This window comes from Neodiprion pinetum, chromosome 3 (genome assembly GCF_021155775.2).
Source record: "Neodiprion pinetum isolate iyNeoPine1 chromosome 3, iyNeoPine1.2, whole genome shotgun sequence".
Lineage (NCBI taxonomy): Eukaryota > Metazoa > Arthropoda > Insecta > Hymenoptera > Diprionidae > Neodiprion > Neodiprion pinetum.
The window spans coordinates 5,458,225-5,471,757 of NC_060234.1; the positions used below are offsets into that span (position 1 = coordinate 5,458,225).

At 38.4% G+C, this 13,533-nt stretch overlaps 3 protein-coding genes across 3 annotated transcripts in view; all 3 read left to right on the forward strand.

Moving 5' to 3' along the window:
- The first annotated feature begins 2,420 nt into the window (after nucleotides 1-2,420).
- LOC124213650 (putative defense protein Hdd11) lies at nucleotides 2,421-6,951 on the forward strand. Its single transcript, XM_046615140.1, has 4 exons — nucleotides 2,421-2,561; nucleotides 4,999-5,182; nucleotides 5,565-5,705; nucleotides 5,969-6,951. Exons 2-4 carry the CDS (start codon nucleotides 5,000-5,002, stop codon nucleotides 6,134-6,136), a joined length of 492 nt encoding a protein of 163 aa, XP_046471096.1. The 5' UTR covers nucleotides 2,421-2,561; nucleotide 4,999; the 3' UTR covers nucleotides 6,137-6,951.
- Nucleotides 6,952-8,012: 1,061 nt separating this feature from the next.
- Nucleotides 8,013-10,250, forward strand: LOC124214551 (putative defense protein 3). The gene is made up of 4 exons (XM_046616929.2): nucleotides 8,013-8,157; nucleotides 8,531-8,714; nucleotides 8,908-9,048; nucleotides 9,636-10,250. Exons 2-4 carry the CDS (start codon nucleotides 8,532-8,534, stop codon nucleotides 9,801-9,803), a joined length of 492 nt encoding a protein of 163 aa, XP_046472885.1. The 5' UTR covers nucleotides 8,013-8,157; nucleotide 8,531; the 3' UTR covers nucleotides 9,804-10,250.
- Nucleotides 10,251-10,769: 519 nt separating this feature from the next.
- The window catches only part of LOC124215660 (uncharacterized), a 124,663-nt gene continuing 121,899 nt past the window's right edge, over nucleotides 10,770-13,533 (forward strand). Inside the window, exon 1 of the mRNA XM_046619318.2 lies at nucleotides 10,770-11,261. The gene's annotated coding sequence lies outside the window, so the exon portion shown is untranslated. The remainder of the gene's footprint in view (nucleotides 11,262-13,533) is intronic.

Here is a 13,533-nt window from a genome sequence, read left to right on the forward strand (position 1 = left end):
TTTTTTGTCCTGCATGCAATTATCTATAATCTTATCGGCGTTACCGCATAACTAACTACACGCGAAGTTTGAACTTTCATGCCGTGCGTGCATGGCTTCTAAGCACGCATGCTGAAAAGAAATGACAGTGTTTTTATGAGAAACTGCAAAACTGCGCTACAATTCAATCCTTGGATTTCAAATTGCAATGTGCAGAATAATGAATTTTCTTTACGTGAACTGTTTACCGAAGCTCACCAAATACGGTGGCGAACGGAAAAATGTCCGGGCTGCGTGTCAGGTTTGAAATCCCAATAAATTTGTTGAAATTCAAATTTATGTTGTTGCAAAAAATAGTCTAGCACTTTGTACATATTATTACACATTCAACTAACTTAACTTCCTTTGTTTCAAAGCACATCAAGTACATTTTTCTTCCTGTTTGAGTCAGTCGATAATATCACCCGTTTAGTTTTCTTGTTCAACATTAGTCGTAGAGTAGGAATATCTTATTTTTTGTTCACATATGTCCGATCAAACGGAGAACGCAACAGTCATACTGTTGTATAAGCTTTCAAGGCTGTTAAGAGGACAGCATAACAGCTGCACTGCCTTTTTCGTCATTTTACCATTAAACGCAGATTAAACATATTTTCATCTAAAACGACGCAGAAGTAGAAAAACTACATTAACAACCAAATACACACTTGACGTCATTAATACAGATTTATGCCCAAAGCGTTCTGGATGCTAACGAATAATGAATTATCGCATGATTGGATTTAGATAATTGATTCCAAGTACACCATTCAAACAATGTAAAAACAATCTTTCTACTATATCTATTAAGAACAAGTTTGTTATATTCGGAAAGAAATATTTCATATCTCGCTCATTTTAATGGCCAAAGACTTTTTGAAACGATTCATTTCATTGTTTGATGTACCTATAATGGAATTCATTTTTCTCTAGTCACGCTAATAGACGACTATATTTTAAGAAATCAGATAAAAAGTTTAGAGACGAAAATAAGTACAATCCAAGCTCGTATTATTTACGATTATTGTTTTCGCAGAAATTACTAGAATCTAAATATTCGTAATGAATTTCGTATAACAAAAAGAATAAAACGTGGAAAGATGAAAAGTGAGCGTGTAAAAAATGAAATATCGTCACTAATTTTCGCACGTGTCCGTAATGACTTTACGTCCGTTTGAACGATTCAACTGATCAAAAACTCTCGAAACCAGTCTGTAATTAATGGATCTAGGAAGCGTTATGTTCAAATATAGTTACTCAGACTATGTTCAAGGACCCGCGCAATCAGCCTCGTGTACTGTTGCTGCTACACAACGCAAATCATGGGTTCCGACTATCGATGTCGATGAACTTAAAGATAAACTGTAATAAAGAGTAGAAATGAGAAATAAAAAACTGATGATTGACGGAGTGGTTATATCATTGTTATTATTATAATTATTATCAATCATTGTCACAGTTCACCGTATACAAAATAGGTAACACACACGCACACACGTCTCACAGTGCTTGAGAATTATTGGAAAAATAAAACGTACGATTAATTATCTTACAGCGTTTTTTATTCATTGACAGAGTTGATTTTCAGTATTGTCGTGAAGATGTTGTTGTTGTTGTTTTTTTTTTTTTTTTTTCAAAATTTTACACAATAGTCGCACAAGCGTTAAGGATACTGAGGTATACACGTAACAGTTAATAGACGACATTCACTCGAGTTTCATCTGTATAAGTGAATATCAGTCTCGCGTGAAAGGCTCACTGTGTCAAGGCGGCGGCGGCACGGCCGAAAGATGATGGTTTTGAGTAATAACGACGATCATCGAGGAGAGATTATATATACCCACGAGTATCTGTGTAATCTTTGTATCTATCTTGTTACATGGCGATGCGTGCAATATTTTCGTGACACGACGCGTGTCTTCGAGCAACAGTTATGGGCTACAAGTTCGGTATTTCGTTAAATTTTTAAAATCCGCGCCGACGTGGTGACCTAAAAACTATGGAATCTAAATTATGCTCAATATTTTAGGAGAGGTGAAAAAATTGACACGGATTTGTGTAAAGTTGTCTCGGGATATCGAAAATGTGGGTAAATAATAGGCGGCGGGATTAATAAAAAAATGAAATAAAATAAATTAAATAAATGAATAACAATCAAGGATCGTACCGACGTTGAAATAGTTTTTTATCCAACGTGCAACGAACCAATCGCATATATTAAATACCCGAATACTTATTGTGCGAAAACATCAATTAAATTAATAAATAAGACAGCATATTCAGATTTTTCAGAGTCGTTGTCCCGTGCCGATTTATAATACGCGTGCATTTTCATTGAAACGTGCGAATGTGTTGGGCAAGTCTCCGGGGAACTCGAAAGAAAGCAAGGGTTGGCAAAGAGCGAAGGGGAGGGGCTGACCAAGAGGATATAAGAAGGGAACCGTTCATTCCTACAGCTCCACAACTCAGCTTTGACTTCTTCGACCGGTCGTTACCTTCTCGATTGGTCCGACGGACACCGATCCGTAACCATAACTCATCAAGTGAGTACTTACGCAATTCGTTATAACCTAACACGGTATTAATTAATCACAGCGTAAAAACTATCGAACGCTAAAATTTCTGCGTCATTTCCATCATCCGTTCGAATCCAGGCATCAAACAAAAAAAAAAAAAAAACGCAACGCACAATCAGTTTCTTCGGTTTACTCTACTTTTTTAGTTAAACAAGGCTTTAACGTCAATTTACTCTTGCACAAGCATTAAATTTTCGCAACAGCTAGAAAAAAATCTAGTAACAGTGATGGTAATGATAAAGAGTAGTAACGGATACCAGACTTTTTGGTAACAGCTAGAAAACTAATTTTCATTCTCTATATAACTATATTTTTCGATTGCGGTAAAAAATGAAAATAGTTAAGGACTGAGCGGTAGCCGGAACTAAAAGTTTCTCTCGGTGATTAAAAATTTTTCGTTTATATAAGATTCGATAATTATACAAATCAAGAATCATCAAGTTCAATATTTTCAATCCATATTACTATCTTTTCTGACCCTCCAATCTCGGCCGGTGGAATTCAATTCGCAATTTCAAGATTCGCGCGGTTTTGCTGCAGGGAAATTGAACGGCTAAATTACTGCACAGATCTTCTTTCAACATGGTGGAAGTGCCGGTTGACTGATTGCTGCACGTAAAGTCGTACATATATGTGTATATACATATTTATAAATATATGTATATATATATATATATATGTATGTACAGGCAGGATGTATCCTAATGACAGTCATCGTATAGCTATTATTAAAAAATGTCATCGAGCAAAGCTGCGTGCGTGGAACATAAGCCGGTGTCTTTGTGGTTAGGCAGGCAGTTGTAGCTGAGAGATATCCAGAAGCAGATAATCATCTTGCTCAATAGTGAAAGCTGTATTCGTAATCACAAATTATGCACGCAGCGCGACAAAATCACTCAACGAGTTGATGCCGTTGAAACGATTCGTTGTTACGGTCTCTTTTCTAGGATTCCATTTATCAGCAGACGCTTGTATCCAACTTTTTTTTTTTTTTTTTGTCAAATGGAAAAAAGGTAATTTTCAAGAATCTACTACTCACTGTCTCTGCAAATTTTGTCCCTTGTTTTCACTTTATTTCTCAACGTGGCTGAATAATAGATCTTTTTTCACGTTTTTTAAAACAAGCTGACTAAGAAAAGCTGCTGAAAATTTTGTTCACCCATTGTCGCCGAAATTTCGTTAACGTGAAATCGAAATATTTACAGTAGGCGATGAAAAATATGTCTTCACGACACGAAATATCGTCAATATTCCCAATCGTTTCTATGCTCGATCTATCGAAAATCTTGTAAGTTGTTATTTTCGTTTTTTTTTTATTCACAATTTTTTTCTAATTCTCGCCATTGTTCTTTACCAAGTGTTACAATTACTGATTTTTTCGTTGCCATTCTCCACGAAGTCTGCTGTACTCGCGATTCCGTTTCCTGTTCCGGGAAACAAATTGAATTGGCGACCTTTAGCTTCGGTGATATTGAACATATTTTGCAGTGTATCGCATAAACTTTCCATTATACAAAGCGTCGTGTTGTACAAGCGGTATTTGCACTGGCAACCTTGACTTTATCGGTGGTATTGAAAATTTTTTGATGAAAGGAAGCGATAAGCCGAGTAAGCTGCGACACATGCGTATGGAAAATTAAACGAGTCTGAGATGAGACGGTGATCATTATCAACACCGACGATGAATACACAATTTTTCATTTTCACAACCGGACCGAGTTTCGTCACCTTATTAATACGCGACCGTGATTCGTCTGACTTGATGGTAAAATTACGTATCGCAGATTCGCGTGTTTATTTAAACGATTATCCTTACGAACGGTGCAGTTTTGCGATATTTTATCCCTGTGTAATTTGTTGCAATTTCAAGTACGACTACAATCTCTGGAGAGGCTAAACATCGGGCCTTCAACTGTCGTCCGGATCTAGCATTGTACATGTATCGATCATTCGAACGATCATCGGTCAGAATTAAGGACCCTCTTCGTTTCGCTTCTCTCAAGGATGCGCGAGTGCAGGTTTCCACTTTCATTCGGCCTCGTTGCACCGATTTGAATTAATCGGTTACTAACGATTTCGAATTCCGTAATTCGACATTTTTTTTTTTTTTTCTCCATTCACTTTGCAAAGGTCTTTCGATGTGGAAAAAAATAAAATCAGACACGTTTGAAATCAGACGAGCTTGTAAAATCTACGCCACGTGACGGAAAGAAAGAAAAAAAAAAAAAAAATCAGTCACAGTGTTTTTTCTTTCCAATGATTTTTAAATATCGATCAAAAGTACGAATCGCGGAATGGCATAAAATTACGCAGCAGTCGATCGGAGGAAACCGATCTTCGTAACGGCAGCTTGTTATTTTATTTTCTAATTTTTTTTTTTTTTTTATTCTTCTCGATTTTCCAGGATGCTCCGTTTTTTCCTCCTCATCGCGAGCATCGTCGCGGCGGCTCAGGGTTTCAGCGCCGGAGCTCCGCCTGCCGTCTGCGAAGACATGACGCCAAAACATCACGTGGATCCTCAGGCAGGACCGTCGCCGTTCAAAATTTCGATAGACAAGAGCACTATAAGTCCAGGAGATAAGGTCGAGGTAAATATCGTTGTGATTCGTTCGTGGGTCTTAAAATGTGGAAGAAGGAAAGAAGAAGGAAAGAACAAAAAGAAAAAAAAAATACAAACAAACTCGCAAGCTGACTGGGAACCATAAAGCGTTGCGCAATTACACGATTTCTGTTTGCGCGCGCGTGTGTGTGTGAATAAAATTGCGGTCGAAAGTGGTCAACGGGCACGGTATAAAATTACTGTCACACGCGATTTTATCATTTCTCAAGAATCGATTTGCATAGATCAAGGTACAGGCGCACCGATTCTGGGAAACCGGTTTTCGAATGCGATCGATTGATCCTCGTTTCATTTAGAACGGTAATCCGCTGTGAACGGAGTCTGAGTATCGCGTTTCGCTGTTTTTGCAGATAACTCTTGAAGCACTCGATCATGCGACATTCAAGGGATTTTTGGTCGAGGGTCGACAAGGCAACGATATCATTGGATCATTCTCTGTCGATCCCAACGACAAGGAAGCCCAGACGATCGATTGTCCCAAAGGAGAGAAGGTTGGTAGAAATGCGACATGCGGGAACGAAGGGAGTGTCATGTTCCTTGACTTGTTTTTTAATTTTTATTTTTTTTTTCAAACAACACTTTTTACGCCACTTTGAGAATCCCGCAGTTGTACTTTAAGATTTCTGATATTAAAATTGTAGTAATGATAGTTGTTTAATTAAGAAACGTATGTTTAATAATTGCATTACCTAATCTTGAACAACACATCGAGTATAACGTATATACGATAACGTGTACGATAATTTATTCGCAGAATGCTGTCACCCACAAAAACTCCGAAGAAAAATCGAAAAAGATCTTGACTTGGGAGGCTCCAGCTGATTTCAGCGGAATCGTCGTATTCAAGGCGACCTTCGTCAAAGATGGTGGAACCTTCTGGGTTGGACAGACCTCGTCGAACCTTCGCGTCGTTAAACACTAAGCAATGAAAAAATGAATTCTTGACGAATCATACAGGGTGCAGGGTGCAATGGATCTTCTTTTTTCTTCATAGATCTTAGAATCGAGGATTTTTATTAAATCTACGGCTCACCGATAGAGTTTGCCCCGTTGTATAAGTTTTTTTTTTTTTTTTATTTCATTCTTTTCTTCTTCTTTTTCTTAAAATAACAAAATCCTGCCCGCGCTCGAAAATTTGTTACCATTCTTTGATTGGAATTGTTTTCATCGATCACGAATCCGTATTTTAGCCAGATAGTTTTCGCACAGCGTAGACTTTTCGACAATGATTGTCATATTGTATTATTTTGGACCTAGAAGAAGAATTTTGCTATAGCAATTTTTATTTTTTTATTTTCATCAATTCTTGTTAATTTATATACGAGATATTCCTTTTTGAAAGAAAAACACTCAACGTATAGTGAATTTTGACAGAGGTTTTACGAGTAGCATGTGCGAACTCCAGTGGCTTTAAGACACACGAAATAACCGCAGAATATTTGATTACGTTTTATATAGATTATACGTTTATTGATCAAAAATGAAAATATTTTGTAATAATTACCTATATATATATATATACACATATATATATGATTATTACGAACCACACGAAGCTAGTCAGTCGTTGTATAATTACGATGGCGAAGATACGTGTGTGTCGTATATTTTCATTTTTAAATTGGAATAAAATATATGCATGCACCGGATATCCGACCAAATGTAAAAATTTATGTATAATATATATGTATATACAACGTACAAGATGTATAAATATATGTATATGTGCACACATTACACCATTTTCCGTTACACGATTGTCAAATCAACTTTTTCATTGTGGCTTTGTAGTTTTTTGTTTTTTTTTTTCTCGCGATTATTCATATTACGGATTACATAATATAATAATTGAAAGGATAACAAAACCGTATATTTTTATCAAGTGTTATCTAATCTATGCGGGGAATTCTTTCGTTATGGAAAAAATGAATGTAATTTTTTGACGATTAGCAAAGTTGCAAAGTTTATCTAGTCCTAGTCGTGACGAGAATGAAGTCAAGCAGAAATGGGAATTCCGAAAATTTATCTCCCCGAGTAATAAATTTCCATCAAAGCTTGTTGCGTCAACGAGTTGAAGGTGCAAATTGATTTTTTCAAGTTTAACTTGTATCGGATTTTTTTTCAAAAAGACTGCACAACTGTTTGCTTTTACAAAGCTTCACGTGAGCTTTTCCATAAAACGAATGACGACTATTTACGTCGAGTTTGCAATAAAGTTTACACGCAGGATTTTCCGAACACGTAGACAGGAAAGGCATACGATGATGCTTTGTGGCAAGTTACGAACGTTGCATTCATAATTCACACCTTGCACTAAGCGCTGGTTTGCACGGTAATAACGAATGATTTTCATTGTGTCAACTGGTTTCCTCGAAGCGGCAATAAGTGGGAAAAATAATACAAGCAAGAACCGTATTTAATAAAAGACTGGAGAGAAGCCGATTCTTCTAACTTTCAATCAAATTACGGAAACTTTTATTCAACAACCAGTGAAACTATAAAAGTGCACGGAATACAAAAAATAGATCGTTTCGAAACCGGTCAAACGTCAAATTGTTATTAATAAAGTGAGAAAAAGAAACGATCAGCAGAACGTGTAAACATGGATAACGATGCGATAACCGACTGGTTTGGTCTGAATGTATTTGTTTTGCTCCGTTTATTTTCCAATCATAAAATAACCTCGTGATACGCGAGTGATTATCCCGGGGAATCCCGAATCCATGCAAGCTGTTTCACATAGTAACATCAATACGACCTCCTTGAATTTTTTTTTGTAACGAGTATCTTTCGTACCGACGTGTTGTGCTCATGTATTGAACAATTTCACGGAATTCAAAGGAGGGAAAAGAGTGGCGACGGTTTAAGGAAGGGGAAATCGTCGGTATATAAGAAGCCGACTGATCATCCCTGCGGCGTCACAACTCACCGTTCAATTATCAAGTAAGTACACAAAATTGCGTAATATTTATAAAATAACAAATGGTTATTATTGAAATAAATGATTATGATTACAAAACAAAAGATCGTGATGTGTGAATGTGTGAATGGTATCACATATAGCGAAAAAAGTATTTATTATGTTCGATTCTGCCAATCCGAAGGCAAAAAAAAAGAAAAAAGCAGATAACGATCGATCGGATTTTTTGCGTCGTTAAATGAAACACTATTTACGTTGTAATGAATCGTCTGAAACGCGATCGAGTTGAATATTTTATTATAATTGGCAAATGTAATTAATTCTACATTCTGAAGTGAGTACAAAATTTTCTTTAAAAAATTTCATCGTCATTATGATCTCATTGTCAATTTTCAGGATGTTCCGATTCCTGATTTTCCTTGGAAGCATCGTCGCCGTGACTTATGCTCACAGCGTTGGAGCGCCGGCAAGCGCCTGCGAAAGCATGACGCCGGGTCATTTAGTTGATCCTCAGACCACGCCGTCGCCTTACGTCATTTTGCTGAGCAAAAATTCGATTCTGGGAGGAGAGTCAATCACGGTAATTGCGTTCGCGATGCTTGATTTTCTTTTTTTCTTTTTTTTTTTCCATTTTGCTCCAGCTTGATCGGAAATCCGGCGACTGGTCGGTGATTGTTATAAATATCGATCGCCGATTAGCGATCTTACGATCGAAAAATGATTACGAATAAAACCGCTTGACACTCTGGTTTTTTTTTTTTCTAATTGAAAAGGTCACCATCAAGGGCCGCGACAAGGAAGAGTTCAAAGGAATATTGCTCCAGGCACGTCTTGGCGACAAAATCGTCGGAACTTTTGACGTAGATCCTGCTGATACCAACGTTCAAACGATCGATTGCCCGAAGGGAGAAAGAGTGAGTGTAATTACACGGTTGTGGATTTCTTAGAGGAATTCATGCACCGAAAACATGAAATAAGATTTAGGAGCTAATAACGAAAATAGCAATGATTTGAAAGAATAATTCGACGGTCGTTCTGCGATATTTCAAAATCGAAACTAATTCATAGTCGTTGTATAGTTTTTGCAAAAGAAACGGTCTTTATATTTTTTCACTCGAGTTTTGAGCAATCAAAAGGTCCAAACACGCGTGTCACTCATTTGGAGAACAAAAACTGCCGAAAATTGCGATAATTAGTCAAATTAAATATTACGGCTTCAGCCATATTTTGAGTTTCATATGAACTGTCAAGTTTATTTTAGCCCTGAGCTACAAACTGTCAAAAGCGGTAAAAACGATATTGTAATTTTTGAATTTCGTACCGAATCGATGTTAAAAACTAGACTCGGAAAAACCTCAATTTTTGATGGTTTCCGGTTCTTTTTATCGCTGAGCATCTCGCTAAGTCTTTGAAAATCACACTGAGATGTGAAAACAGTCGTTTAAATATGATTTATAGCGAGAAAAAGCCTACTACAATCTCAATAATTATTCACTTTCAGAACGCTGTCACTCACAAAAACGCGGAAAATAAGTCTGAAGTTTCTGTAAGGTGGATAGCACCACCGGATCTCGTCGGAGAGGTCGTCTTCAAGTTGACCGTGGTCAAAGAGTTCAAAACCTTCTGGGTCGCTCAGAGCTCATCACCTCTTTCAATCCACCGTCAATAAGCATCAATGATTTCGAAATCTAAGCATGCGGTTTATTTTCTTCTAGTTATAATTTTTTTTCCTTAATTTTTTGAATCACCGAAATCTCTCTGTCCAAACGAACGATAGAATTGTAGTACTTGCATTCATCTATGTTTCACAGATAATCATGTACCAAAAATGATAGTATCCTGTAATAATCATAATAATCACAAACGACACGAAAATAGTAGAACGTTGTCTAATTACGAAGACGCAGATTCGTGTGTCGTGTTTTATTAAATTTTTCAATTGAAATACAATATATTCATTTACTTCTTTATAAGATATTTCAAAGACCTATTTGCCGCACGACTGGAAAGCGAGTTATCTAGGCGACAGGTTAGAATGTAGAATTCCGATATCTATCCGACAGACAAACGAACCCCTGTATCAAAATCTACTAAATAATAAACAATTTCAACGAAACGATTATTAGCGTATAATTATCCCGAGCCGTTGTTAGCGAAACGCCGGCTTACTCCTCGCATCTGTAATCGAAGAGATCCGACGTCAAAGGCCTTTGTTTAGTGATATTCTCAACAGAGGCCGCGCGGATGAACTGTTCGAAGTTGAGGCCGTTGTCCAGCGGTGGTAACAGTCTATAAAGCAGGCCACCCGCACACAGCGTATAATTAGCGTCGTTTGGCGCGTCGCGGTGGGACGCAGCGAAAAAGCGCCTGCAGGTACGCATACAGGCAACCAGCGCGACACCGAACGCCGGCGGGTAAGGCCGAAGAAGGCCGAAGTCGGCCGAAGGCGGCCGAAGCGCGCGCTGCAATTGGCGGCAGCTGCGCGCGCAGCCGCTTTGTTTAGCAGCGCTAGTTTGGCTGGTACAGCAGCAACAGCGATCAGCGGCAGCAGCAGCAGCAGCGGCAGCGGCAGCAGCAGCAACAGCAACGCGAATCAGCGGCAGCAGCAACGAACCGGCGTTGCTCGGCTGCATACTTTCAGTCGGCCGCTGAACTCGGCGTGCGCCGTTACGGAGTCGGTTCCCAGTTTTGGTTCATGTGTACGCTTAATTTTCGTTGTATTTTCTTCCTTTATCTCTTCCGGTTTATCATCGTTCCAAAGGAGAAAATTACTCACCGACTTACCACCGTCGCTGTCGTCGGTATTTTTCTTCCCAGTTTACGTCCATTCTCGTTATCAGTTTCGTCCTATCATCTACCACGGATTATGATAAGATTCGCAAGCCGCTGACGATTATCCCGGTAATAATAACATCGACGCAATTATCGAAACTTGTATACGCGAGTGCAGTAAAAATTATTGTGATTCGTTCGAGATTTGCACCGATCTTAAGGATCTTTTTGGATTTTTTAAACCTGCAACAGCTCGGCCAACTTCACGTCCACTTCTTCTTTGCCCCCGTTGCACAGGAAACTGGGAGGAATCGGAGAGTCGTTAGCGAATCCTTCGACTTGGTTATCCTGCATGGTGAGTTCATTCACGCCGTGCAATTATCGCACACTCAAGTTTTTATTACAATACTTTTCTTTTTATTTTTCAAACACTTGTTGTGTTGTAAATAAATATAGTAATACGAATACCGCGAATAGCCGAATAATTTTCACATCCTAATTGTCGCCATTTTACGACCGGCGAGGATTCGCCTTATTCACATGTAACGAGCGGTCGTTTTCACCACGCTCCGATCAGTTCGAACCGGTGGGATGCGAACGAGTAACAAGTTAACGTATATTTATACACATATACCTGTACATATATATACATGCGATAAACCGGGAGTCTAGGATAACGGTAGGATTTGCACGAATTAGAAACAGGCGCAGGTTACGTGCGGCTTTTCGTATATAAGCGCGAGTCATCTGTACAGACACTTTTATGCTTGTGCAAAAATTCGCGTACCTATATAGTTGAATATCGGCTGACCGTAGTTTTTTTTTTTTTTTTCTTTAATTTTATTTTAGTCTTTTTTTTCCTCGCTTCTTCCTCTCTAAAATTCTCGGTAATTTACTCAGCTTAAATCCGGTTATGCAATTAATATTCAACATCTAAAACTATCGAGTAATTTGTAATACGATCGCTGCTGGTGCTGCTATAATAAAAATAAACTTGGAGTCGGAATTGATGCATTCAAATCTAGGGGATGGAATGAAAAACACTTCACATAGTAACAATTCTTGAATGAAAAATAGCTATAATGTATTATTTTTCACTTCTTGAAGAAATTTGAGCCGGAATTTGTAAATTGTCTGCAATCCAGTGTTCGGTCCCCTTTTTTCCGCACAGCCCCTCGTTTATGAATTATGAATTTTACTCCCGAGGTCAGAGTGGGATATGGTACATTGAATAATTTACTAGGTGTAGCCTTGACTGATTTCGAGACACATCGAACGATTAATCGCGTACATCGAAGTGATCGACGAGTTATAAATTAACTAATATCAAAGAATCGGCCTCGAGTTACTGTGTCTAATTTTTTTTTTTTATTAGTCTGCTTTTCGCCTTCTTAAAGAGAGATAAGAGTGCCGTTAAGCCCGGGTCATGACCGGATACCGAAAGTGAAACATCTGAATCGCATTCTGCAAATCTATCACATTCAGGCATTTTAGACTTCATCGCAATTATATGTGTATAATACACTTGCAACTTCACTCCACTAACTCACTTACTCACTTTTCATTACTCGTGCAAACTAAACTTCACCACTAACACGAGAGTTGTCTACCGTATTTTGTAAATCGTTGTGTATTATATGTCTCACATGTTGTACTATCCGCATGTCACATGTTACTGCGGTATTGCAGATAAAGGGGTAGATCTAGACTTACACAATGACGTACTTGTAGCGGGTACGTTGTCCGAATGAAAGAGTGAATTGATGAATGAGTGAATCACCACGCGTAGATATATCGCCATTATCTTATTCTCCGCCGGGATGATCTGCAGTTTAAGATCGTCTTCAGATAAGTTGATCCCCTTCGTTGATAAATATATTCCGATCAGATAATCTATCCGTAAAAATATTCGACACTGAGATTTGATTTTTACTAACTGTGACAAAAGTGTGTCATTATCGCCATTTGGCAGGAAAGAATAAGAATATAAATAAATAAATAAATAAACCGAATGAATTCTCCAATCTTAAAAGCCTTTTTGACTTTTTATACAATTTACGAAATCGATCGGTGCCTGAAGAAGGTCTGAAAGAAACAATAAGAAGAGGAGAATAAATTGTAGAAAAATTGGATCCCCTTGTGTTGTTCTTCGAGCGGAAAGCACGAATACCCTTGAATATTTGCATCTTTGGCAGAGTAGAATAGTAGAGCAGAGTTCCCAATCCTCCCCCCTCTTTGCAGCAGCGTTTTTCTTCCTTGAAGAGAGATGAGGAGATGAGAGTCGGTATATTTGATCGCGGGTCGTAGGTTGGCTTGCGAGCGAAATGAACCGTTGGCAACCCCTAAAGCGCGAGGGGGTGTCGCAGTACGACAATCGATATGGCTAGTAGCACAGCCAGAGTTAACCGAAGGCCAACCCGTTCCTCTCTTCCGCACTGTGTGTATATCATGCACTCCCTAATCCCACGGTACCTATGCACACATATAACTCTGCAGAGGGGATGCGATGATGGATGGGAAATAGGGGGGAGCGTGGGATGGTTGCGAAAATACGCGCTTTCCAGATCAGGGGATGAAAGACTGGTAGAATTGATGAGAAGTCTTTTTTGTTCACTGAGAAGATGAGG

Bases quoted from the DNA above. Each gene is read 5' to 3' on its own strand.
- LOC124213650 (XM_046615140.1), top strand. From the start codon at position 5,000: ATGCTCCGTTTTTTCCTCCTCATCGCGAGCATCGTCGCGGCGGCTCAG. The intron at 5,183-5,564 runs GTAAATATCGTT...CTGTTTTTGCAG, and splicing joins GTCCAGGAGATAAGGTCGAG to ATAACTCTTGAAGCACTCGA. The intron at 5,706-5,968 runs GTTGGTAGAAAT...ATTTATTCGCAG, and splicing joins ATTGTCCCAAAGGAGAGAAG to AATGCTGTCACCCACAAAAA.
- LOC124214551 (XM_046616929.2), top strand. From the start codon at position 8,532: ATGTTCCGATTCCTGATTTTCCTTGGAAGCATCGTCGCCGTGACTTAT. The intron at 8,715-8,907 runs GTAATTGCGTTC...CTAATTGAAAAG, and splicing joins TGGGAGGAGAGTCAATCACG to GTCACCATCAAGGGCCGCGA. The intron at 9,049-9,635 runs GTGAGTGTAATT...ATTCACTTTCAG, and splicing joins ATTGCCCGAAGGGAGAAAGA to AACGCTGTCACTCACAAAAA.